The sequence below is a fragment of the Sus scrofa genome, chromosome 1, assembly GCF_000003025.6.
Source record: "Sus scrofa isolate TJ Tabasco breed Duroc chromosome 1, Sscrofa11.1, whole genome shotgun sequence".
NCBI classification, from domain to species: Eukaryota; Metazoa; Chordata; class Mammalia; order Artiodactyla; family Suidae; genus Sus; species Sus scrofa.
The window spans coordinates 18438450-18463957 of NC_010443.5; the positions used below are offsets into that span (position 1 = coordinate 18438450).

Consider the following 25508-nt stretch of genomic DNA (forward strand, 5'->3'; position numbering starts at 1 on the left):
AAAGTGCAAAGAGTATTTTGCCACTCCCTTCCCAAACAATACTGTTTTTTTTTTTTTTTTCCTGATTTGGTAAATGGAAAGGGTATCTCATTTTAATTGTATTGTTTTAATCCCCAAATGTGAAAACCCTTAAGCTTTCTGATCATCTGTATTTATTCTTTAAAAAAAAACAGCTTATATCGTTTACCCCATGCTTGTGTGGTATCTTCTCTATATTTAAAACCAAAATTTAAGATTTAAGGTCATTAACATTGTGTCCATATATTGCAAATACTTTCCCTAGTGTCATTTTTGATTGAATTCTTAGACATTTAAAAAAATTACACGAAGTTACATTTAAATATAGTCTATCAGTTTTAACCATGTTTCCATTTAAGAACATATGAAGTTCTAAAATGGCAATTCTTCCAAAGAATTAATTCATAAATTTAAGGTAATCAGAATTCTAACAGCTTTCTTGGATTTGAACAAAATTACCTTAAAGTTCACAGGGTGGACTCAATGCCTATGAACAGCTAAGAAAACCTGAAAGGAGACCAACTTCCTGAATGATTCCAGAAAGACAAAGCGAGATCTCTGTGAACTCACAAAAACTGAAATACTGACAAAACATCTAAAATCAACTACCTCAGAACTCTGTAAATTAACTGAAACCACAAAATGGTTTCTCACTGGAAATGACTGAACCTTGGCAAGACAGGGAGGACTGGGATGTTTCAATGAAGGGCTGTTTCCATCCCTTCTGCTCCCCAGCTCTGTGGCCTGGTACTGTGAAAAGGCAATAGCATCAGCCAACAGAGAGGACCAAAGTTTATCTGCAGTTATGCTAAAACTGGCTTCCCTGGAGTGCAATCAGTATTTTGTCCTAACCTGTAGCTCCCTGGAAAACTCGATTCCCCAGGTGTTGTAGCAATTTCATCTGACACAAAAGACACGGGCTCAGGGGTACAAAAAGCCTTGGGCATCACAAAAATAATAGCAACAGCAATACTGCAGCTGCCTAAGGCTGTGGTTTTAGTGGAGGCAAGTAAGAGCCTGAGTAGGAATTTTTTAAAAATCCTGAAGAAGTAGACATACCCCTAGGGATCGAAAAGGCTGTACACATGTGTAAGACGGTGTGTATGCCTAGGAAAGACCTGGGAAAGGAAAATGCCCCAGTCATTCATCTCCAGCCAACTTTGAGACCCTGAGCAGACAGAAAGATTAAAAAAAAAAAAAAAAAAGTAAAATGGCAGAAAGTAAAATGAATACCACACCACTCCTGGCAGAAATAATGCCTCTTTAGTTTCATGGTTAGGAAGTCCTTCCCCACACTAGTATCATTAAAATTTTATTTTGTAATTGGTTTATAGCCTCATTTATTGCATGTAATTGTTTTTGAGGTGTATTTTGGTATAGGGAGGCATTTTTCTCTAATAACATCAGCACTATTTGTGTGGTTCTATTGAGCTCTAACTGGCATACAGTAACATCTACCTACTTATAGTACACAATGTAACCAAGTGTACAACAGAGGTATGTACCTGCTGGCATTATTACTGAACCAGAGCTTTTCCCACTGCTATGAAAGGTCACCTTTATTATATTAAATTTCTATCAATACACATTTGTCTACTGGGATTAGACCATCTAATCCTGACTTGAAAGTCTAGGGAAATAGCTCTCCCCTTCTTTATGCAGAAAATGGTGGTGCAATGCAATCTTGAACCTCTAGCATCCTAATTTACAAGAACCAACAAGTGACTAGAGATAGGGTTAAGTAGAACACCAGATCAAGGGACCAACAAGGATTGACAGGGCAGAAGACTGGTTTCTAAAGGAGGAAAAGAAAACTGAGGAAGTAAGAGAGGTATTGAAAAAAATGAGGCTTTAATCTGAAAAGAAGGCCCTCACGATGTACAAGGAACAGAGTAAGAATTTCAACCTCTATTTCAATCTGTTCAAAGATACAAATCCTTTCAGTGAAGAATTTAAATATTTGCTCTGAAGAAGACCAGCATCAGGATTTACTTTCTCCTTCCTCTACCACCCAAAATTCTAACAGGAGTGTCAGATGGACATAATTTGGGATTACAGGTACAAATGCATTCTGTTCTGTGAAGTAAAATAATTATTCAGGTATAACTCAATTCAGTATTTCAATATTCACCACCAATGTTTTAATGGCTGGAACAATCTTAAAGAAGGGCACTGGGTGGTATATTTTTTAAGCCTTCACAAGTCTGAACTTACATATCTTGCAAAAAACCCGGCCAGGTACAAAATTTGTTTTGCATAACTGTCTTCTGGTGTTGCTCTATTGTGTCCAGCATTTAAACTTACAATAAAACTTAAAGCCAGAATGAGTTTTATTGCTTTACAAGTAAACTTTTTGTCCAAACCCTAAAACGATGCTAAGAGTAGTTTCATTATCTCTGTAAATTTAAAATGTTGCAGTTTTTATAGGAACCTTTCTTTAATAATATTGCTTGCAAATTAGTGGATCCTTTTGATTTACATACTCTGATCTTTTTTCAACCAGATTTTTAAAATTATGCCACTGACTGCTGCTTATGTGCCAGAAAGTTTTATTCATGTATAATCCTAGACTATTTTCTGAATCAAATCAACTACAAAGACACTAGCTAAGATCTTACAAAGCACATATAAACTGAAGAACGTTTGGAGGATCACTGGGTTTCACCACTAAGTGTCATCTTACTTCTCACCTGCTATACCACCTCAGTAGAAAAGTCTGTGCTTGCTTACTCTTTTAACTACCTGATTACTACTTCAATAAGTCATTGAGGAGTTCCCGTCATGGCACAGTGGTTAACCAATCCAACTAGGAACCATGAGGTTGCGGGTTCGATCCCTGGCCTTGCTCAGTGGGTTAAGGATCTGGTGTTGCTGTGGCTGTTGTGGCTGTGGCGTAGGCCGGTGGCTACAGCTCTGATTCGACCCCTAGCCTGGGAACCGCCATATGCCACGGGAGCAGCCCAAGAAATGGCAAAAAAGACAATAAATAAATAAATAAATGTCATTGAAATGATCTGGTTAATTATAAATCTCGACTTAATAAATCATATAAACCTCCATGTAATATGTGATTTTTTTTTTTCTTGTCTTGTACTGTGCTCTGCTTCCCATTCCCCAAAAGCTCCCAGCCACAATGAACTGGTCCAAGTCTTTGTGATTCTCATTCCAGAATTTTATTCACGTGTCCAGTTTTTCCCATTTGCAGTCACAAATGAAATCATTATTTATTGTTGACAATGGCTTCCTAACTGACCTTGCTCTTCTGCTCCCAGCTCCTCTGATGCACTAATATCAAAACAGTATTTCCAAAATTTAAATTTGATGTTTCCCACTGTAAAGTCACTTACTAGGTCTCCAACACAGAACCCAATCTTCAGCATACTATGATACATACATACATTTTTTTTTTTTTTTGCCTCTGTATGCACTTTTCTCTTAGTTTCCTACTGCTCGCCCAAAAGAATTTTAAACATTGGTCATATTAAACTATTAGCAGTTTTCCAAAAATATCCTGCTTTTGAGTAAGTCTTTGAACCTTCTGACTAAAATAACCTTTCTCTGCTCTTTGCTACCTCATCACACCCTACTCATCCTTTAAGACCAAGCTCATCTACCTGATTTTGTGAAGTCTTCCTACACTCTTCATCTAAAAACATACTCACTACTGTCATTTCCACATCCACATCATACTATGCAGGCTTTTGCCGGCATTTATCACAGTTTAGTTATCAGTTTATAGATCATTTTCATTTGCTGGACTTCAAGGGTAATATATTTCTAGTATTTAATCTCTGATACATAAGAGGTGCCAAATAGATATCTGTTCAATGAATGAATGAATGAAGATGCATTAAGAAACAAATGAATATCTCAGACAAAAACAAGTGCTTCCTAAGTTTTTAACTTTGGCATTTTTAGAATGTGTAACACATTTGTAGTTACACAGCAGTTATATTCTCACTCTAGAGCTGGCTATCCAGTATAGTAGCCACCATTCACACGGGGCTACTGATCACTTGAAATGCGGCTGGTTCAAGTTGTGATCTAAGTATAAAATACACACAAGATTTCAAAGAGTACAAAAAAAATGAAATATTTCGATTTTGTATGTTGCTTATAGTTGAAATGATAATTTTTTCATATATGGATTAAATAATATTTATTATTTAAAATCTATTTTTTACTGTTATTGGTATAGTTACTAGGAAATTTAAGATTATACATGCAGATCTCATTATATTTCTATTGAACAATGATGTTCTAGAAAATAAACTGATTCAAACTGGAGAATCACACTGTTAACAGTATCAGTCTGAAATATGAGGGTGTTCTTACCTTAAATGAGTGTGAGAGTTGGTTTTATAGTTGGACTGAAGATACCTGGATATCTGGTTTGTGGATCATGGCCAAGGGCAGTGGGGCTTAGGATGTGTTTGTTCAAGATCCCCAAGTCCCCTAACTCAAACTGGAGACCCCCGGTGTAGTGGTTTTGGATGGTTGGCAACTGGCCTAACTGGCAATACCAGATTAACCATTTAAAGGACCCCTCTGAGAGTTTCTCAACAAGTTCCTCAGAAGCCAGACTTTGGGGGTTGGAGCTGGAGACTCACAACAGTCCTCAGGTGCACAAGCGCAGAGTGGGAGCTTCATACACGATGTCTCTCAGGATGCTTACATGCATTCTTTTACTCTTGCTGCACAGTATCTTTTGCCTTTAAATAAAATCTGTGAGTATGTTCTGTGGAGTTCTTTCAAATATATAAATCATATATGTATATATAAACTATAAACTAGATATATGTGTATATATAAACTATATATGTATATATGTAAGTTCTTTCAAATATATAACCTAGGGAAAACTTTGTAATGAACTACATACATTAAAGAACTGCAGCATGGATCTGTTTATTGAATGTTTTTATGCTTCTCCTGGTAAATCTTAAAAGTACACTAACACAGTTTTTTGTATGTCACATCCTTAAAATATTATGCTAAATTGATTTTTATTTATGTGAACTCCAAATTTATTTCTCCTCCAGCAACCCCTAATAGAATAAAAATTCTCCAATTTTGGTTTAGTCCTTGATAAATGGATTGATTGTACTGATGAATAAGCTCCAGAAAATAAACCTTGAAATGTCATTTCCTATAATGGATGCCTATGGATTTTGACTGCCTATCACCTCCCATTTCCTTTGAGAATGATTTGCCTTTGGTGACTATGACCAAAATCTCACTCTGCAACACATCATACACACACACATCCCAGGATTATAGCAGAGATCCTGTGGGGCCCTGGGCCACAAAAATCACTTAACCCTGATGACTGCCCCATGTTAAGTACTTGAGCCATGCCAGGACTATTAATGTCCTCTCCTAAAACATGAAAGCCTGTCTGTCATAGGAGAGAAACAAGTCAAAAGGGAAAGAGAAGCAGAGCTTACCTTCTAGGCTTACCTAGAGACTTAAACAGAATTTATAGCCCACTGAGATGACCTGACTCTGCAGTCAATAGATGGAACAAATCCTGCTTAATTTCAACATAAACACGAAACTTTACTCCTTAAAAGTCACCTTGTTCAACCCTTCCATTTTACCTATGATGAAATTAAGTCCCAGAAAAAGAGTAATTATCTCTACAAGGTATTTCACAAACAGCAAAGCTAGAATTACCTTCCAGGTTATCTGACTGCAGAGAAATGTTCTTTGATATCCATAAAAAATAGATTAAAGGGAGATTATCATTTTTGTTTGTTTTAGTCAAAAATCACCTGTTGAGTAATTTCAGATATCCAAATGGAGGCTTTCTGAAAACATATGACTATCAAGCACCTTGATACACATCGTAAAATTATTCAACATTACACCAGAAAATTACCTTAAATGAATTCAAATTATTCTCCTTTGCTGGCCATTTTATCACCATTATCTAGATAACTCTATGTCCCTCAGAGTAAGAGTCCACTATCAAACAACTTTAGCAATGAAAGATGCCATCTGAGGATGAACTGAACAGTACAGCTACCAAATCTATCAATAATTCAATTTTGATTCAAACACCAGCCCCTCATTTCTCAAAGTCTATTCATGGAACACTAGAGAATCATGAGATATTCTGTTAATTAAAGATGCTAAATTCAAAAGAGTTTGGGAAAAGCCACATAAAATAATTTAATATATAAACCAATATAAATAATAAAAAAATACAGTTGATCCTTGAACAACACAGGTTTGAACTGCCTGGGTCTACTTATGCATGAATATTTTTCTTTCTTTCTTTCTTCTTCTTTTTTTTTTTTTGCTTTTTATGGCCGCATCTGCAGCATACGGAAGTTCCCAGGCTAGGGTTGGATCTGAGCCGCAGATGCCAGCCTATGCCTCAGCCATGGCAACGCAGGATCCCCGAACTACATCTGTGACCTACACCACAGCTCATGGCAACTCCAGATCCTTAACCCAGTAAGCGAGGCCAGGGATCAAACCCACATCCTCATGGAGACTAGTCAGGTTTGTTACCACTTGGCTGCAATGGGAACTCCTGCATGAGTATTTTTTAATAGTAAATCCTAGAGTACTATGTGACCTGTGGTTGACTGAATCCATAGATACAAAATCACAGATACCAAGGACTGACTATATGGAGATTTTCTACTAGGCAGCGGTGACTGTCCTTGCCCCTAACCCTTTATGCTGTTCAAGGGTCAATCATATATATATATACACACATATATATACACACACACACACACGTATATATGAATCTCTTAGAGATTCATAGTGTACATCAAATATTAAGAAAACTTCTTGGACCAAAAAACTTATTAACATAGGAAAAATCAGTACTGTAAAATATATTTTGGGGAATACTATTCTAATCTAAAAATATTTTGGTCCTATCCTATCAAGTAAATACTATATTCAAATTTATATTTACTATAATCACATATGTAGAGTATGTCATAGTTTTCAGGTACTCTCACTTAACATTTTGCTTATTTGATCCAGGTGTAGAATGACGCCTATCACATAGTAGAACTTATACTTGCTGAATGAATAAATAAAAGTACAATCAGTTCCTGGCTATCAAAGTAATGCTTATAAACATTTTTCAATACTTGACTATTATACAGGTTTAGATATGAAAAAAACCAAAATTTATCATAACTGCTTATAAAGCAAAAGCAAGAGACATAACAGTGATGAGAAAAATTCCTACATTTCAATCCATCAGAACAGACATTTAGTACACCAAAAATATGGTATATGTATATGTGGAATATATAACCTTGTTATCAAATGAAAAAAACATTTTTGTGCCATAATGCACAAAAAAATGCACTTAGTTTTGCCACTGAACTCAGCCATCAACACAAACTCAAAGTTGGTAGGTAGCTATCGCATTACTACTGCTGAAAATAATTCATACTTTATAAATAAAATAATTCACATTTTATAGTATATTTGATAACCTACATTTTTAGGCTCCTATACTGTGCAACAGATGCCATCCTACTTTTTAACACCTGCCACAGAAAAAAAAAAATGTACCTTTACATTTTGTTTGGATTCTAAATTTGAAAAAAAAAAATTAAATCAAATATCCTTTGTTTTGTTTGTAAAAGCAAATAATTTTAATAGGTTACCCTTTTTTGGCTAAATACTACAAATTCTGTATTAATCTGCATTCTCCCAATTCTAGCCTGAGAGATCCTTAACCAGCAAATTGAGGGAATAAAACTGTTTTTTTAAATCAGCAGCATACTAAAAAGTACTTCTGTAGCTATCGCTAATGTTTTGCCTGCTTTAAAATATGAATGCCCCCCTTTAAAAAATTAGTACTTTCTGAATTACTGCAATGTAGAAAATGAACAGTCAAATTAAAAACTTTGTACTTTTGAGATGGCTTCCACCATTCCCAGACTGATAAGGGTGCTACAGTCACTGGACCTCAGCTACTTGTACAAAACGTGGTTTATGATGAATCTCTGCTTTCTTTCTCAGCATCTGAAATCTTGGTACATGTTAAAGTAGAGGGTGCCTATGGACTGATGCCAATACAAACTCCGGACTGCTAGGCTCAGGTGAGCTTCCCTGGGAGAAAATGTTTCATACAGATGGTAATAACTACCTGCTAGAGGAATTAAGCACGTCCAGTGCAACTCCAGTGGAGGAAGACTGTTGGAAGCTTATGCTGGGCTTCCTCCAGATTGCACCCCACGTGCCTTTTCCCTTTGCTGATTTTGCTTAGCATCTTTTTCCTGAGTCCAATGAGTCTTCCTAGTGAATCAAATCTGGGGTCATTTTGGGGATCCCGAACATAATACTTTTGTATATGTGTTTCAATACATATTAAATATACATTAACATTTTGCAACTGACAACTTTAAGATGACAAAAGCTTAAAATCAGTCATATCACTCACAAAATTATCTACTTTTTGGATGACTGGAGAAACAATATTCAGAAGATTATGTAACTTTTCATTTTCTCCAAACTATAGTTTGCAATTTGAACTGCAAATATAGTTAAGATTTAATTTATATAGTTGTAACAAATTATTTCTATTATGTGTAAATATTTTAAATTCAAAACAAGAAAACTGATCCTTATTATCAAAAACAGACAAATCCAAGTGCAAACTCAAAAGCAGTTTCCTGTCCATCACAATTTAGGTACTGTTTAAAAGGGATAGATTCTTACCATGTGGAGTTATCGTCTGTACAGGCTTAGCAGGGGACCTCACATTCCATATAGTCAAGGTGCCATCTGAATGGCTGCAAATAAATTGTTTTCCTTCATGATGCCAAGCAACAGAGTGGATAGCCTATAGAAGAGGAGTGGAGAATTTCATTTTCAAAGATATAAATTTATTTAAACACTAAGTTACTCATAATTGGTAATATAATTAATTTTCACTTTAAACCTTTTCTTATTTCCAAAACTGAAGTCAATACATTAACCTCCAATTCCCATAATAATTTAGTCCTCCTGTCATGAAAATGAGATTTAATTTGGTTTTGACACTATTTAATTTTTTTTTTTTACTCCTTAAGTAAGCATAAGGATAATGTAAGTGACATATGTATCGTTGACAAGTTCAGGCAAACAAAATGTATCCTTACAGTTTCTTAGAATAAACGATAACTAAACATAAATTATTAAGCAATTATAACCAATTCCATTGGGAAAACTAGTTGCATTGACAAATTAGTACACATTTTTAAAATTAACTAAAATTCTAAGACACAAATGTAGGGTTGGAATTAAGATCAATTAAAAATACCTCAGATTGAGGTTCAAGACACGTTATCTATTTCTCACAGTAATTATCAAGGTGATTTTTAAAATGTGAAAATTTATTTTATATGTCTGAGACACAAACTATCTGAAAAATATTTTTTCATTTTAAACTTTGTATTTAAATTTTAAAAAAATTTGTATATAACTTTTAAAGATTACTTTGCATTCAGTTATTACAAAATATTGGCTATATTCCCTGTGTTGGACAATACATCCTTGAGCCTATGTCACATCTAATAGCTCATGTTCCCCATTGCTCTATCCCTATACTGTTCCTTTCCTCTGCTCTCCACTAGTAAACACTAGTTTGTTCTGTGAATCTGCTTCTTTTTTGTTATAGTCACTAGTTTGTACTTTTTAGATTCCACATATAAGTAACATCATACAGTATTTGTCTTTGACTGACTTATTCCACTTAGTATAATGCCCTCCAAGTCCATCCATTTTGCTGCAAATGATAAAATTTCATTCTTTGTGGCTGAGTAATATTCCCTTGTATATATATCACATCTTATTTATCCATTCATCTGTTAATGAATGCTTAGGTTGCTTCCATATCTTGGCAATTGTAAATAATGCTGCTACAAACTCTGAGGTGCATGTACCTTTTAAGCAAACAATTCCATTTACCACTGCATCAAAAAGAACAAAATAGTTAGGAATAAACATACCTAAGGAGCCAAAAGACCTTATTCCAAAAACTGTAAGATGCTGATGAAAGAAATTAAAGATGACACAAACAGGTGGAAAGATATACCATGTTCTTGGATTGGAAGACTCAATATTGTTAAAATGACCATACTACCCAAGACAATCTACAGATTCAATGTAATTGCTATCACATTACCAATGGCATTTTTTACAGAACAAATAATTTTAAAATTTTATATGGAAACATAAAAGACCTTAAATAGCCAAAACAATCATGAGAAAGAACAAAGCTGGAGGAATCACAATCCATGACTTCAAACTACACTATAAAACTACAGTCATCAAAACAGTATGGTACTGAAAAAAAAAAAAAAGACACAGATCAATGGAACAGGAAAGAGAGCCTAGAAATAAACCCATGCACCCAAGGTCAATTAATCTATGACAAGGAAACAAGAATATTCAAGTAGAAAAGATAGTTTCTTCAATACATGGTGCTGGGAAAACTGGACAGCTACATGTAAAAGAATGAAATAAAAACATTCTCTAACACAATATACAAAAATAAACTCAAAATGGATTAGAGATCTAAATGTCAAAAACCAGATACCAAAAAAACTCCTAGAGGAAAACATAAGCAGAACACCCTTCAACATAAGTCACAGCACTATGTTTTTGAATCTACTCCTAGAGTAATGGAAATAAAGACAAAAACAAACAAGTAGGATCCAATTAAACTTAAAAGCTTTTGCACACTAAAGGAAATCATAAACAAAAGACATCCTACAGAATAAGAGCAGGTATTTGCAAACTATGTTGATAAGGGGTTATTTGGTTATTGCATTTGGCACATGAAAAGATGCTCAACATCACTAATCAGGGACATGCAAATAAAAACCACAATGAGATATCACCTCACAACTGTCAGAATGCCTATCATCAAAAAGAACACAAATAATAGATGTTGGTGAGAATGTGGAGAAAAGGGAGCCTTTGCACACTGCTTCAGAGAAATGCAAACTGATGCAGAAGTGTGGAAAACAGTATGGAGATTTCTCAAAAACCTAAAAACAGCCACCATATGATCCACCAATTCCACTCCTGGGTATATATCCAAAAAAATACACGAAAACATTAATTCCAAAAGATACATTCATGCCAATGTTTACGAAAAATATTTTTACATGACAAAAGTATGTAACCCTTTGATTTTTTTATTCTAACATATTTAAATTTTGTCTGTAATTTTTGTTTAAATCACTCTCCTAGTTTCTCTTTAAATAGTTTTTTTCTACATAAGTTGATACACTTCTTGTTCTTAATGGTCAGCAGACTCTAAAAGCTATCCTACTGGAATGTCTAAACTGCAGAGTGCACATAGTGCACAAAAACCATGTAACTGCAATTTAAGAGTTTCACTTACAGGAGTTCCTGCTATGGCAGAGTGGGTTAAGAATCTAACACTAGCGGCTGAAGTCCCTGCAGAGGTGCAGGTTCAACACTGGCCTGGTGCAGTGGGTTAAAGGGCCCAGTGTTGCCACAGCTGCGGCTCAGCTCAAACCCTGGCCCAGGAATTTCCATATGCCACAGGTGTGGCCATACAAGATAAAGAGTTTCACTCATATACAAAGTCATCACTTACTATCACCTTATTCGATACCCATTTGGGTTCCTCATATGCTTATAAATTTAAATTAAATAAAATTATGAATCATTTTAAAATTTAAATGATAATACAGACAATCAGCTGTACTTTTAAATGCTAATATTTAAAACAATGTTTTAGGGTCAAAATATCTCTAACAAAATTCTAAATAAAATCTTAAAACAGTAATAAATTTATTGCAAAATATACACAAGACATTCCATAAACTCAATCTTAAAATAAGCAATTCCTCAGTAAACTTAACAGATGAAATTATTTCTGTAAAATATAAGTAGTGCTAAGAAGCTATACCCAAAGCTATTTGATTATTTTTTTAACTGATGAAGGAAACATGAGAGGTTTATAGTGTCTGGAAATTATAAATAAAAATTCTAATCATATATATATAAATGTATATTGGTACATAAATATATATTGTGTAGCAAAAATGAACATTTCTACCTTGCTAAAAAAAATACATCTTTGTTTAAAAGTATATTTTTAAGACATTTAAATTATTAAGCATTCTGAAAATAAATACTAATTATAGGGACCAGTAGTTCATACTTTTTCTGGATAACACAGAAAAACAAATAACAGAAAATACCCCACAGAAGAAATCACCAAATGCGAACTTTTACATGCAATAAACAAGCATAATTTTCCCATTTCTCAATTTTTAAAATACAAATTCACCTTGATAAAAGATCTATTTTTTCCTAATAGTCTAATATCATGAAGTGTAATACTATATATGTATTAGCCATGTATATGTACATACAGGTATATGTATATATAATATATTATACTTTAAAGTAGTATCAGTATACACTATGTAAGTATATTTATACTACAAATACAGTTGACTCTGCTGTTCTTTAACAACAGGAGTTTGAATCATGCAGTCCCGCATATGCAGATTTGGTTTTAATAATATACATTACAGTACCAAACAACATGTGGTTGGTTGAATCCATGGTTATGGAACCATGGATACAGAGGAATGGAGTATATGGATGGCTGACTCTGTTATATGTGGATTTTTTTCCTGGTGGCAGGTTGGTACCCCTAACCACCATTGTTCAAGGATTAACCGTATATTAATATTTACAGAATTTTTTTCTGTAGAATAAAGACTAATTTATTAAAGAATAAATGTTATGAATCTGCATCTCTGCTGCATCTCCGTTCATTAGTCTGTGGTTTTCTTGTCATTTTTTTTTTTTTGGTCTGGATTTGGTATGAAGATAATGGTGGTTTCACAGGATGAGTTGGGAAGTGTATCCTTCTCTTATAATTGCGAGAATTTGGGTACAATGGGTATTATTTGGTAAAATTCACCAGCGAGTCTTCTAAGCCTGGAATTTTCATTAAAAATGTTTGTAGTAAATATAGAGCAACGCAGGTTAACCATTTCTTCTAGAGTGAGCTTTGGTACTTTCAAGGAATTTAGTCTCTCTCAAGGAATTTGTCTATTTCATCAACGTGGTTGAATTTTTTGGTATTAAGTTGTACATATATCCTTATTATTCTCTTTGTATTTAGAAATTAAAGTCATATCTCCTTTCTCATGCCTGGTATGGGTAATCTGTTTCTTTTTCTCTTTTTTCTTATCCCTTTGGCTACATATTTATCGATTTTATTGATCTTCACAAAATAGTTAACTTTTTCTGTTATCTATTTCATTAATTTGTTATTATTATTATTTCTGTCATTATTTCAATTCTTCAGTACACTCTGGGTTTAATCTACTCTTTTTCTTTTTTTATGGAGAAAGCTGAGGACATTGATTAGAGACTTTTCTTGTTTTCTAATATTTAGTGCTATAATGAATGGTCTAGTAGCATTTCATAGACTTCAATATGTCATAATTTTTTTTTCAGTTCAAATTATTTCCTAGAGTTTCCATTGTAGCTCAGTGGGTTAAGAACCCTATATAGTCTTCGTTATGATATGGGTTCAATGCCTGCTCTCACTCAAAGGGTTAAGGATCCTGCATTGCCACAAGCTGCTGTATCGCATATGCAGCTTAGATCCAGTGTTGCTATGGCTGTGGCATAGGGCTACAGCTACAGTTCCAGTCCAACCTTCAGCCTGGGAACTTCCATATGCTGCAGATGCAGCCCTAAAAAGAAAAAAAAAATTTCCTCATTTTTCTTTTATCTCTTCTTTGACCCATGCGTTATCTAAAAGTTATGTTGTTTACTTTTAAATATTCATGACTTTCTATCTACCTTTTTATTTATAATTTTTTTTTTTTTTTTTTTGCTGTTTGTTTTTTTTAGGGCCACACTTGAGACATAAGAAGTTCCCAGGCTAGGGGGTCGAATCAGAGCTGCAGTTGCCGGTGTACACCACAGCCACAAACACTGGATCCAAGGCGCATCTGCGACCCACACCACTGCTGACCCCAATGCCAGATCCTTAACCCACTGAGCAAGGCCAGAGATGGATCAAACCCACATCCTCATGGATACTAGTTAGGTTCATAACATGCTAAGCTACAACAGGAGCTCCTCTTATCTTTTTACTATTGATTTCTAATTTAATTCCATTACAAAGAAAGAACATTTTTTTATAATTTCAATTTTTATTTTTTTTAATTTTTGTCTTTTTAGGGCTGTACCCATGGCATATAGAGGTTCCCAGGCTAGGGGTCTAATCAGAGCTGTAGCCGCCAGCCTATGGCACAGCCACAGCAATGCCAGATCCACGCCGCATCTGCGATTATTACCACAGCTCACGGCCGCATCTGCAATTATTACCACAGCTCACGGCTACGCCAGAACCTTGACCCACTGAGCGATGCCAGGGATCAAACCTGCAACCTCATGGCTCCTAGTCGGATTCATTTCCGCTGCACCACGATGGAAGTCCCTATAATTTCAATTTTTAAAATTCATTGAGATTGATTTTATGGTGCAAAATACAATTTGTCTTCATCAAATGTTCTGCATGTACTTGAAAAGAATGTATATTATATAGTTGACTGGGGTGCTCTGATATTTATTTACTCTGATCTAGCCATTTCAGTAGTCTTTTGATGACTCCTAACATTACTTTTTCCATCTGTTTTTTTTTTTTCTAAAACATCAATGTCTTTATATTTAAAGTGGGTTTCTTATAGATAGCATATAGTTGGATCTTGCTTTTTAATACAGTTTGACTATCTCTGCCTTTTAATTGGGATACTTAAACCATTTACATTTAATATGACTGTTGACACAGCTACATTTAAATATACCATATTGCTATTTTTTTCCCCTATTTCTTCCATCTACTCTTTGTTTCCTTTTTCCCTTTTCTCCTGCCTTCCTTTGGTGAAACATTTTAAAACTTCATTTTATTTCCTCTTTGACTTACTATTGTTGTTGCTTTGATGGTCCCTTTAGAATCTGCAATACATGTCCACCTTACTGTAGTACACCTTCAGTTATTATAGTATATCACTTTATGCACAGTACAGCATAATAACGCTGTTATTCCTTTTTTGTTTGTTTGTTTTAAATGGCCGCGCCTGTGTCTGATGGAAGTTCCCAGGCTAGGGGTTGAATTGGAGCTGCATATCTGGTCTACGCCATAGCCATGGCAACACCAGGCCTGAACAGCATCTCCAACCTATGCCACAGCTTGAGGCAATGCCAGATCCTTAACCCACTGAGTGGGGCTAGGGACTGAACCCACATCCTCACAGACACTATGTCTGGTTCATAATCCACTGTGCCACAACAGGAACTCCCTGTTATCCTTATCAACCAACAACATTCTCTCTCCTGACCTTTGCTTTGTGTTATCATTTATATTTTAATTCTACATCTGTCATAAACCCTACAATGCATTTTTATGATGTTTGCCTTGAATATTAATTACAAGATTAAAAAATAGTAGGCCTTTATATCTACCTATATAGCTGCCATTCTGGTGTCCTTCATTCCTTTGAGTAGATACAAATATCCATCTCATATCATTTCCCTTCTGCATGAAAGACTTCTTAACAGAAGTCTAAAGCATGCCTTGTAGTGAAAGTCTGCAAATGATGAATTCTTTGAGTTTTTTATGTGTATAAACATGTTTGTTTTACTTTGTTTTTGAAAAGATATTTTTGCTGGATATAATTCTAGGTTGACAGTTTTTACTTTCAGAACTGTAAAAGTATTATTCAATACTGTTCTGGCTTGCATTGTTTCTAAGGAAACCATGTGCTGTCATTTTAATCTCTGCTCTTCTGTAATGTGTTGCCTGCTTCCTCTCCAACCTCTGGAGAAAAAAATCTAAAGATTTTTCTCTTTAACTAGGTAATAGTTTTAATCAACTGCAATATGTGATGTGCTTATTTGTAGTCTTCTCCTGCTTTGAGTTCACTGAACTGAAGATATCTATATATTCTTTTTTTTGCTTTTTCGGGCTGCACCTGCAGCATATGGAGGTTCCCAGGCTAGGGGTCTAATTGGAGCTGTAGCCGCTGGCCTAGGCCAGAGCCACAGCATCGCCAGATCCAAGCCGTGTCTGCGACCTACACCACAGCTCCTGGCAACGCCAGATCCTTAACCCACCGAGCCAGGCCAGGAATCGAACCCACAACTTCGTGGTTCCTAGTCGGATTTGTTAACCACTGAGCTACGAGGGGAACTCCTCTATATATTCTGTAAGTTTATAGGGTTTAAAGTTTTCATCAAATTTGGTAAACTCTGGGTCATTATTTTTTCAAATATATTTTCTGTCCACATGCTCCCCTCTGGGACTCCTAATGCACATACATTAGTCTTCTTGATGATGTACCACAGTTCACTAACGTTCTGCTCATTCTTTGCCCATCTTTAATGTTGATCAGTTTCTACTGCCTTATGTCTTCATGTTAATCAAGTTTTTTTCTTCTGCAATACCAAATCTTTTGGTAAACCCATCCAGAGTATTTTTCCTCTCAGACATTTTTCATCTCAGAAACTCATTCCACTTGTGTTTTTGAAGCCTCATATGTCTTTCGTCAACTTTCTTCAACAACTTTCATTTACCTTTTAGAGCATATGAGTCTATTTAATATTTGTTTTAATATTCTTGTCTATTAATTCATCTATATGATTTCTGAGTCTATTTCTACTGATTGCATTTTCTTCTCATTTTGCATGTTTTCTGGCTTTGCATGCCTCATAGATTTTCATTTGGATACTGGTCATTATGAAATTTACAGTAGGCTATTATACTCTTATAAATATTTTTGAGCCTTTTTTTCTGGGATGTAGTTACTTGGAAACAACTTGGACTTTGCAGGCTTTCTTTTGAGCTTTTGAGCTTTTGAGCTTTGTTAGGCCAGCTAAGCCAGTCTTTAACACAGAGCTAGTTTGGCCCCACTACTAAGGCAATACCACTTTCTGAGTACTCTTCCTGATGGCCTGTCCATTACAAGGTTTCTCCACTCTGTTAGGAATGTGAACTACTCTCAGTTCTGTGTATGCTATGAGAATTGTTCTACTTACCCCTTTCCAATGGATCTTTTCCAAACCTTTTTCACAACCATGAACTAACCAGTATTCAACTGAAGACTTGGGGTGAATGGCTCTTCACCGATTTTCAAAACTCTCTCTCTAGGCAGTTCTCTATTCTTTATCACCCTGTTTTATGAGCTATGGATATCCTCTCCCATTTCCCAACTCTGTCCCCTCAACTTAGGGAGACTACTGGGCTTCCATCTAGATTCCTCCTTCATGGACTGAGACCTGGAAAATCTCTAAGCGAAGGCAACTGAAAGGCTCATCTTGCTTCCCCTCTCTAAGGAATCCCTACTCTACACTACCTGCTAATTTCTACAAACTGTTCTTTCATATATTTTTTCAGTATATTTAAGGTGGGAGGGTAAAGCCACTCCCTGTGACTCCATAGTGGCTAAAGCAAAGATTACAAGCAAAGATTAAATTACAAAGGCAAAACAAAAAAAGTCCATTTTTAAAATGTGCTTTCATTTTGACAGAGAAAACAGTTTTACAGGCTATAAAGCTTCCAGAGAAATGATAAGAACTCTTTATTAAAAATATTCTTTTAAAATAATTTCAAGATTTTGATTGGTGAGTCACAGAATACCAACTGAAAAGCTTTGAATACAAAAAGCATACAGGTATAAAAACAAAGGAACTCCTCTTTCAGTCAAGCTTACAAAGATAGTATGCAGACATTTACCAAGTATTCCAAGTATTGCTACAGCTACTCAACTCAGTCTGCTGTTTGAGTATCTGAAAGCATCAATATGAACACATATTTCTTAAAAACAAACAAACAAAATCAATTACACATTTCCTAGATTTATCTACTGAATAGAAATTGTAAACACTGCTGGTACCCAAATTATGGTCACCAGATACCATTTCACATCGAAAGAACCCAGTTTCATGGAAAAAGATATTCTAAGTGTGGGACAGAAACATACAAGATTAATAGGCATATTTTGTTATAACAGATGGCAAAGAAGCTATCCAAGACTATTATCACCAAAGGACTCAGGAACCAACTGGAAGAGATTCATTGACCAAAGATGGGACAATTTGAAAATCAATAAGGATAACAACTTCAATGTATTGAAGCATATAAAATGTTTAAATCTTTGAGTACACAGTGAAATGGAAAATAAGAACAAATTCCCCATCACTGAGATCACTAGAGAACAACTCCTTTATAGTAAATACTGAAATAAAAGAAAAGAATCAAGCATTTATTTTGTTGTTCCTATCCAAACTGCACTACTATATAAGAGTAGATAAAAATTACCCTTTACTAAAGCATCCCAGATAACAGAGAAGGAATTATAAAATTAGAACTTCTGTATTTTGCAACAACTACACACTAAAAGATCTAGAACTTGAACATCACTGGCTGCTAATATCACAAACAGAAATTAACATTCAACCTGGCAGAAAAGCATCAGCATCATCTATGAAGGAGACTTGCTAAAAATGAAAAGTGAACCCTGATTTGATCAAGCCTCAAAATACCATCCAAACTATAGAAAATCTGAGGATTAAAAAAATATATATATTATGATATATAATTACAATCTTTATTTGGATCTTAAAGCAAGAAAACTACAAATACAGTATACTACCATTTGTATAAAATTTAAAAATAGCATGTATTTATTAATTTTCTTATAAATGAAGAAAATACCTCTGTAAGAATACATGAGAAACTAACACTGGTACTCGAGGTAAGGGAACTGGATGGCCAAATGACAGCTGGAAAGGGTTTTTTTGTATCTTTTGAGCTATGTGACTATATTATTTTATATATATACAAAAAATCGTGTATTATTGCAATTACAAAGGTTGCCTAAACAAAAATTACGAATTAAGTTCTTAGAGAAGCCATTCTAAGCTGAAAAAACAACAGCTTTTGATTAGCAAAAATAATGTTATTACCTCATCGTACGTGTATCTGTAGTCGGCTTTCTTTGATTTGAGGTCCCATAACACTACTGTTCCAGATTCAAAGCCAATCAAAAGCTGTAATAAAAGAAAATGCCACATTACCTAGGAATGATATTAATCATATGAAACATTTATTTGATGACAATAAAGATAACTATTATCATTCCTATGCTTCAGGTATGAAATTATAATTAAACATCTGTACTGCTATTACTAATCACATGATAAATGAGAATACTGCACTGCATATTTATATGCCTTTGATGATTAGGAATTCAACGTATATCATACAACTAACTTATTGAAAATGAAACAGTACCATTTTGAAGTCCATAGTATACATTTTCATTAGTTAATATGTTACTAATAAAAATTATCATTTGTATGTGCTTTAGAGTTTACAAACTTTTCTAATTTAACATATTATCACAATCTCATTTATGCATCTACATTTCGATTACTTACAAATTACATCTATCCTAGACCCTTCTCAAGAGATTCAGGCTTATAACTCCATCTTCACTTATTATTCCACAAGAATTTCAGAGTAAATGTGCCCGAAAGTGAATTCATTATTTTCTTAACTACCTTCTTTTCTAGTATTCCCTGTTGCAGTGCCTCTTAGAGCATTCTTTTTCTTTTAAATATTCATTAAGTCACTCAGGCAAAAACCTTATAGTCATCCTTAACTCTAGCCTCTCTCTTACTAGTAATTTTAAATTTACATTCTCAGAGCTCCGTATTTCACTTTCCTCCACCTACAGTACCTCTTTTCTGGTTCAAGACACAAGGATCTCTTCTCTGGTCTCTGGTTTCCCTGACTCTCCAGTCTTGCTCCTCATTTAACCCATTCCACATTGTGGCCAGAGTGATAGTTCTAAAATGCAAAACTGATCATGCAATGCATGCTTTTACTTAAAACTTTTTAATGCCTTACCATTACTTTCAGGATCAAGTCCAGACTGAATAATCTGACCTACAAGATTCATAAGAGTCTGGCCTCTGCTTACCTCCTCAGCTTTATCCCCTTCCAATCCCTCCTACCCAATACATTCCAGTATATCTTCCAGTTCATGTTCTCCCTTACCTTTGAGCCTTTGCACCTGGTTATCCTAACTGGGCCACTCTATTTGAATGCCATCCTTTCTGCCTGACTAATCCTACTAATCCTTCAGATATCATTTTAACTATCCCTTTCTCCTGGACCTACCGAATTAAGCTGATGCCTTTCCTATGTGCTCAAATAGCAATCTGTACATTTTTTAATCTGAAGGGTCACCATACAATATAATAATGTCATTTTCCTTATCTGAATTCTTTTGCAGACTATAACATTGGTCTATTTAAGCAAGAACTTGTTTTACTTTGTTTACTACTATACCTCTAACATCAGACACTTAATATGTTTTTTTGTGACTAAGTAAGTTTCTGAACAAAATGCATGTTCTTGCCTCAAGAACTGTCTACTGCCTACCACCCTCTGCCCTGGCATGTTCCAAATCTTGGTATTCCCTCGGCTTGAAACCTCCTCCCCTTTCCTTCACTTTTAAGTCTCAATTTAGTGTTGCTTCCTTGGGTAAGCCTACCAATTCCTCTAGACAGATGGAGAGGTTCCTTTTCCTACGCAAGTATATGCATTTTCATCTATGTCTCTAATATCTAATATACTGCTAATAGTAGATATTCAATAAATACTTGTTAAATAAACACATGAATGATTAGTAACTTGCCAATAACCATTCACGTAATCTAGGGATATGGCAAAACCTGGGGCATACCCAGGAATTTTAGTTAAATAGCAACTTAATGAATTTCAGACCACAGGGGCATTTGGAGGACTCAATCACTGAAACTAACAAAACAGATTTTTCCACCTTGGTAGGAAGTATAGCTAATTTTCCTCACAAACTTTTCTTTCCTTGGCAATCTGAGATACATACTCCTTCTGGGAAAAAAACAAAACCTGGTATTTGTTTCTTTTATGTTTTCCTAGTCCTAAATATCTCGGACAGATGATGTGGGATTTTCTGAAAGGGCAAGTAAGAGAAATTTCAGGAATCTTCAGGAATAAGGAAAGAGATGGAGAAGGATAAAATTTAAGAATTATTAGTGTAAAAAATACTGAATTGCTCAGATGCAGGTAACTTAAGGTCTAGTCTTAGACCTGCCAGTTAGTAGCTATGGAACTTAAAAAAAATAATTTTAGCCATTCAGACCTTAATAATGTAAGAGGTTATAGTAAACGTTAACCCCTCTAGTCAGCTCTACCTTCCTAAGAATGTGAGGAATCTGTGCCAACAAAGTTAGACGGTGATCCCTACAATCACCTAAATATTAAAAAATAGAAGAACTAACTGAAGGACATGGTACTTAAAACAGAAAATTCTTTCAATGCTTATTCCTACTAGAATCTTTTTATTAACTCATAGAAATGTTAATTTATTAACGGAACTACTGACTAGTTTTCTCTGAATTTTTCTCTCGTAAAAAGCATTCGTTTGGCATACTGAAAATGAATACAGCTCTCTACGTCAATAACTGATCCATATCTTACAAGGGAAATGTAGCAAAATGGAGAGTATTCTGGGGTTGAAATCAGAGAAATCAGCATTTAAAATCCCAGGTCCACTAACACCGAGCTTTGTACTGCTGGAACACTTAACTGGACCAAGTCTCTGCCTCATCATCTGTAAGACAGGGAAGATGGCTAACTTACACTTTGTTGGGAGGATCAGATAAAATAGTGTGCAAAGCACAGTGCCTGACTAAAGTAGAATCCAATAAATGGCAGTTACTACTGTTACTATTAATTTTACACTAATATCTAACTTCCCTTAGCCAAGATCTTTGCTTACTGTGGTAGCATCCACCATAAGGCTAGCTTTGCAGAAAGGTGCTCTATCGCCTTACCTCTTTAGTGACACAATATCACAGAAGCTTTGGAAGTATTAGTCATTGGTATAAAGGAGATTTTTCTGTTAGAAATCAAACGTTAGACAATATAATCTATTCCATATTAGCATCTAATATTTTAAAATGTTTCAATGAGATTAACTCCGGGAACTAAGGAGGATAAAGCAACTCCAGGTTTCAAAAAATGATGATAGAAATTAAATATATATTGAGGAGTTACTACTTATATATTATATGTTGACTGCTATGGGAAATACAAACCTGCATAAATATTATCTCTGTGTTCAAGGAGTATTTCAAATTCAAGGGAGCTGAGATACACATATCTAATTCGAGGTAATATGTGGTAAATACCATAAAACTTGCACAACTAAGACGCTAATGAATTTAGAAGTGAGAAAAAGCATTTTCTGTCAGGAAAGGTGTCCTGATATGTATTTAACCTAAGCCTCAAGATGTGATTCAGCAGAAAGAGATTATAGTGGGAAAGAATGCCAACAGAGAGATTTACATAAATAAGGCATGGAGGTAGTAAAGAGTAGCTCAAATTTGGGCAACAATAACTATTTGCTTCAGCACAGCATTCAGGTAAAGATGTTCTCAAAGAAACCTAAGGCTATGTTTTAAGAAAACATTGCTTTTTTTTTTTTTTTTTTTTAAGATACTGCAGAACCACTGAATGCTTCTGAACAGGAGAGCAATAAAATTAAAATGGCACTCTAGGACGATTGATCTGGAAATGACTCAAGAATGGGATGGAATGCTTTGAAATGCAGTGGTCATGACAAGACTGAAAAGAGACTGCAATGGAAGAAGGGAAATTGGTAACTCGGAGTTCCCATCGTGGCTCAGTGGTTAACAAACCCGACTAGCATCCATGAAGATGTGGGTTCGATCCCCGGCCTTTGCTCAATGGGTTAAGGATCCGGTGTTGCCACGAGCTGTGAGGTAGGTTGCAGACGTGGCTAGAATCCCGCGTTGCTGTGGCTGTGGTGTAGGCCAGCAGCTGTAGTTCCAATTCAACTCCTAGCCTGGGAACCTCCATATGCCCTGGGTGCAGCCCTAAAAAGACAAAGAAAGAAAAAAAGATATTGGTGACTCATTCAACATACAAAAAAGGCAAGTTTTTAATTCTTCCACCATGCCTCCCACCCAAAGGCTGGCTTTTAAACAATTATCCTTTATCAAAAATATTAAGTAAGTGAAGATACAGGTTACTATAACTTGCTTTAGGTAAAGTTACTCTCCCAACTATACAACTTTATGATTATAACCTCACTACAAACTGTACAGCTATCCTTTTGTTTTCCCAGTGGCAAATAAGAGAAGAGTGTTAACACAACATATAGGCTCCATCACTCCCACTAAATGAGGAAAGGAAAAACCTGATTAAACTTCTTCATGAAATCTAGAAGTTTCAATCTCACTGATTTCTGACAGAGATAAACTTCCTGGTATTTAAGCAGACTAATATCACAAAATGTATTAAGTAGAAAAAAATCATTAAATAGAACTACTGAGAGACTAGTCTGAATTAGGGGAGAGACTCTTGAAAAAGAAAATTTTATTATTTTTCAATGTATTAATGAACCTAAATTAACAATAGATAGATAATGACTGCATGAAACTGGTTTCAGAGTATAAAAAAACTAGGCATCATTTAAAAAAAATCTCTATTGAGTCTGGGTTATTTATGAAGAAAAATTTAGGGGGTAGAGATAGAGACAACTCTGTAAGATTGTATAACTAGTGTAAAAAAGAATTCAAAACGAAAAGAAAACAGTTTTTGTCAGATTATCAGAAAATCAGGGCAATTATTTTAAATAAGCCAAAAATAAGTTAAAAACTATTAATTGTATTTTTAAAATACTCATTGTTTTAAGGTTTTATTCTTTAAAATGTAACTGATTCTAATCCTTTCACTTGTTCTTCAGAATACAAAAATAAGCCATTAAGTGTATATGATACACAACCTTTGTTAGCAATCTCAACTTTGCCAAGTAAACGTGGTTCTGGAATAGTTTGCTTGTTTAAAAAATGCATGAAGTTAAAAATTCAAGGATTAAGTAATAAATACATATAAGTTTTTTAATAATCTACCTTTCCTTCATCCATTGGATTATCACTTATATGAACAACAGGTCCTGGGTGAGATTTAGATGACCTAAAAGAAAAAAATTAAAAATTTTTTTCCTTCAGTTAAAAATTTCAATACAACCACATATTCATTACAGTAGGAATAATGAGTGGAAGATAAAGTTATATTCACAAAGGATGAACACATTTCAGTAAGCGATCAATAACAGATGTACAGTTCTTAATATGGATCAAAATATTCATGAGGTAGAATTCACATCGTAGAATTCTCAAAGTTAATATTTTAAAATAAAGCAGTATCTAACTGCTATCTTGTTTTACTCAATTCTAGCCTCCAATTGGGACATTTCATCAAGCTCTACAATTCCTACCAAAAGTAGGAAAAATTCCATTATACCTTTAAAATATCAACAAAATAAGGCCACTAATAGTTGCTAAGAGAAAAGATGTCACGTAGATAAGAACATAGCTGAACTGATGCCTACACAGTAGAAATAAGCACCTCTCTATCCATAAAATCTGAGTCTTGAGAGACCAGTCCACTTCCTGAGAGCTACTGGTGAAACCAAAGACACTTGCACCAGGCCTCCCCACTATATGCTGTGATCAACTCAACAGAGCTTGAAAACCCACACCTTGTGCCAAGGGACTGAGATATGATAACAATGTCCCTGCCAAAGGAAGGAAAACCAAACTTAAAACACCGTTACAGCTACAACAATGCATCATTAGGAGATATGCCACCAATTTATCCTTATGTCAAATTCTATAGAATGCAACATCATAGAGCTACTTGCTTAAAAACAAGAAGTGTTGAAAATGAACCATGCCAATATCTTTAAATTCTGATTTTTATGTCTAAATCATTTAAGAAAAAACTTAGAGAAAGAGGTAAGATTCTAAGACAGTGAAAAGTTAGCATTAAAGATCCTTAGGGCTCTATAGCATAACCAGTTGTCGTCAATATTGTTAAATAATAGCAATCATTACCATATCAAAATTAGGGGAAATTAACCGTCAAATTAATTCTGCAATGTTACACTGCAAACATTTACATTACATCTAGTGATTATTAAAACATAGCAAGTAGTGGCTTAGATCAGTGTTTTCTAAATACTGGCACAATTCATTAGTGGCTTATGAAATCAATTTACTGGGGCATGACCAAGCACTTGAAAGAAGAATAATTAGAAGATAAAGGAAGAGAAAAAACTTGGAAAGTTTTTCACCTGATAAGAGTAATTGTTTTATTAAACTTATGCTATAGTTTATACATATGTGAATATATTTATGTATATACATATATATATGCACACACATACACTTATGTATATACATACACACACACACAGAGATATATAAATTAAAATTAAATTTAGCATTTAAATTTACAAACTACTAATAGGGCAATAATTTCCAAAACCTAATAAATCTGTATTTAATATCAAGAACATCTAACATATTTAATT

At 34.6% G+C, this 25508-nt stretch overlaps 1 protein-coding gene across 3 annotated transcripts in view; it reads right to left on the reverse strand.

Moving 5' to 3' along the window:
• STXBP5 (syntaxin binding protein 5) overlaps positions 1-25508 on the reverse strand; it is a 168925-nt gene that overhangs the window by 94624 nt on the left and 48793 nt on the right. For all 3 annotated transcript variants that reach the window (XM_003480238.4, XM_003480237.4, XM_021072127.1), the window contains exons 6-8: positions 24043-24106; positions 19021-19104; positions 8722-8845 (exon numbers count right to left, since the gene is read on the reverse strand). In XM_003480238.4, coding sequence (XP_003480286.1) covers positions 8722-8845; positions 19021-19104; positions 24043-24106 — 272 coding nt within the window. The remainder of the gene's footprint in view (positions 1-8721; positions 8846-19020; positions 19105-24042; positions 24107-25508) is intronic.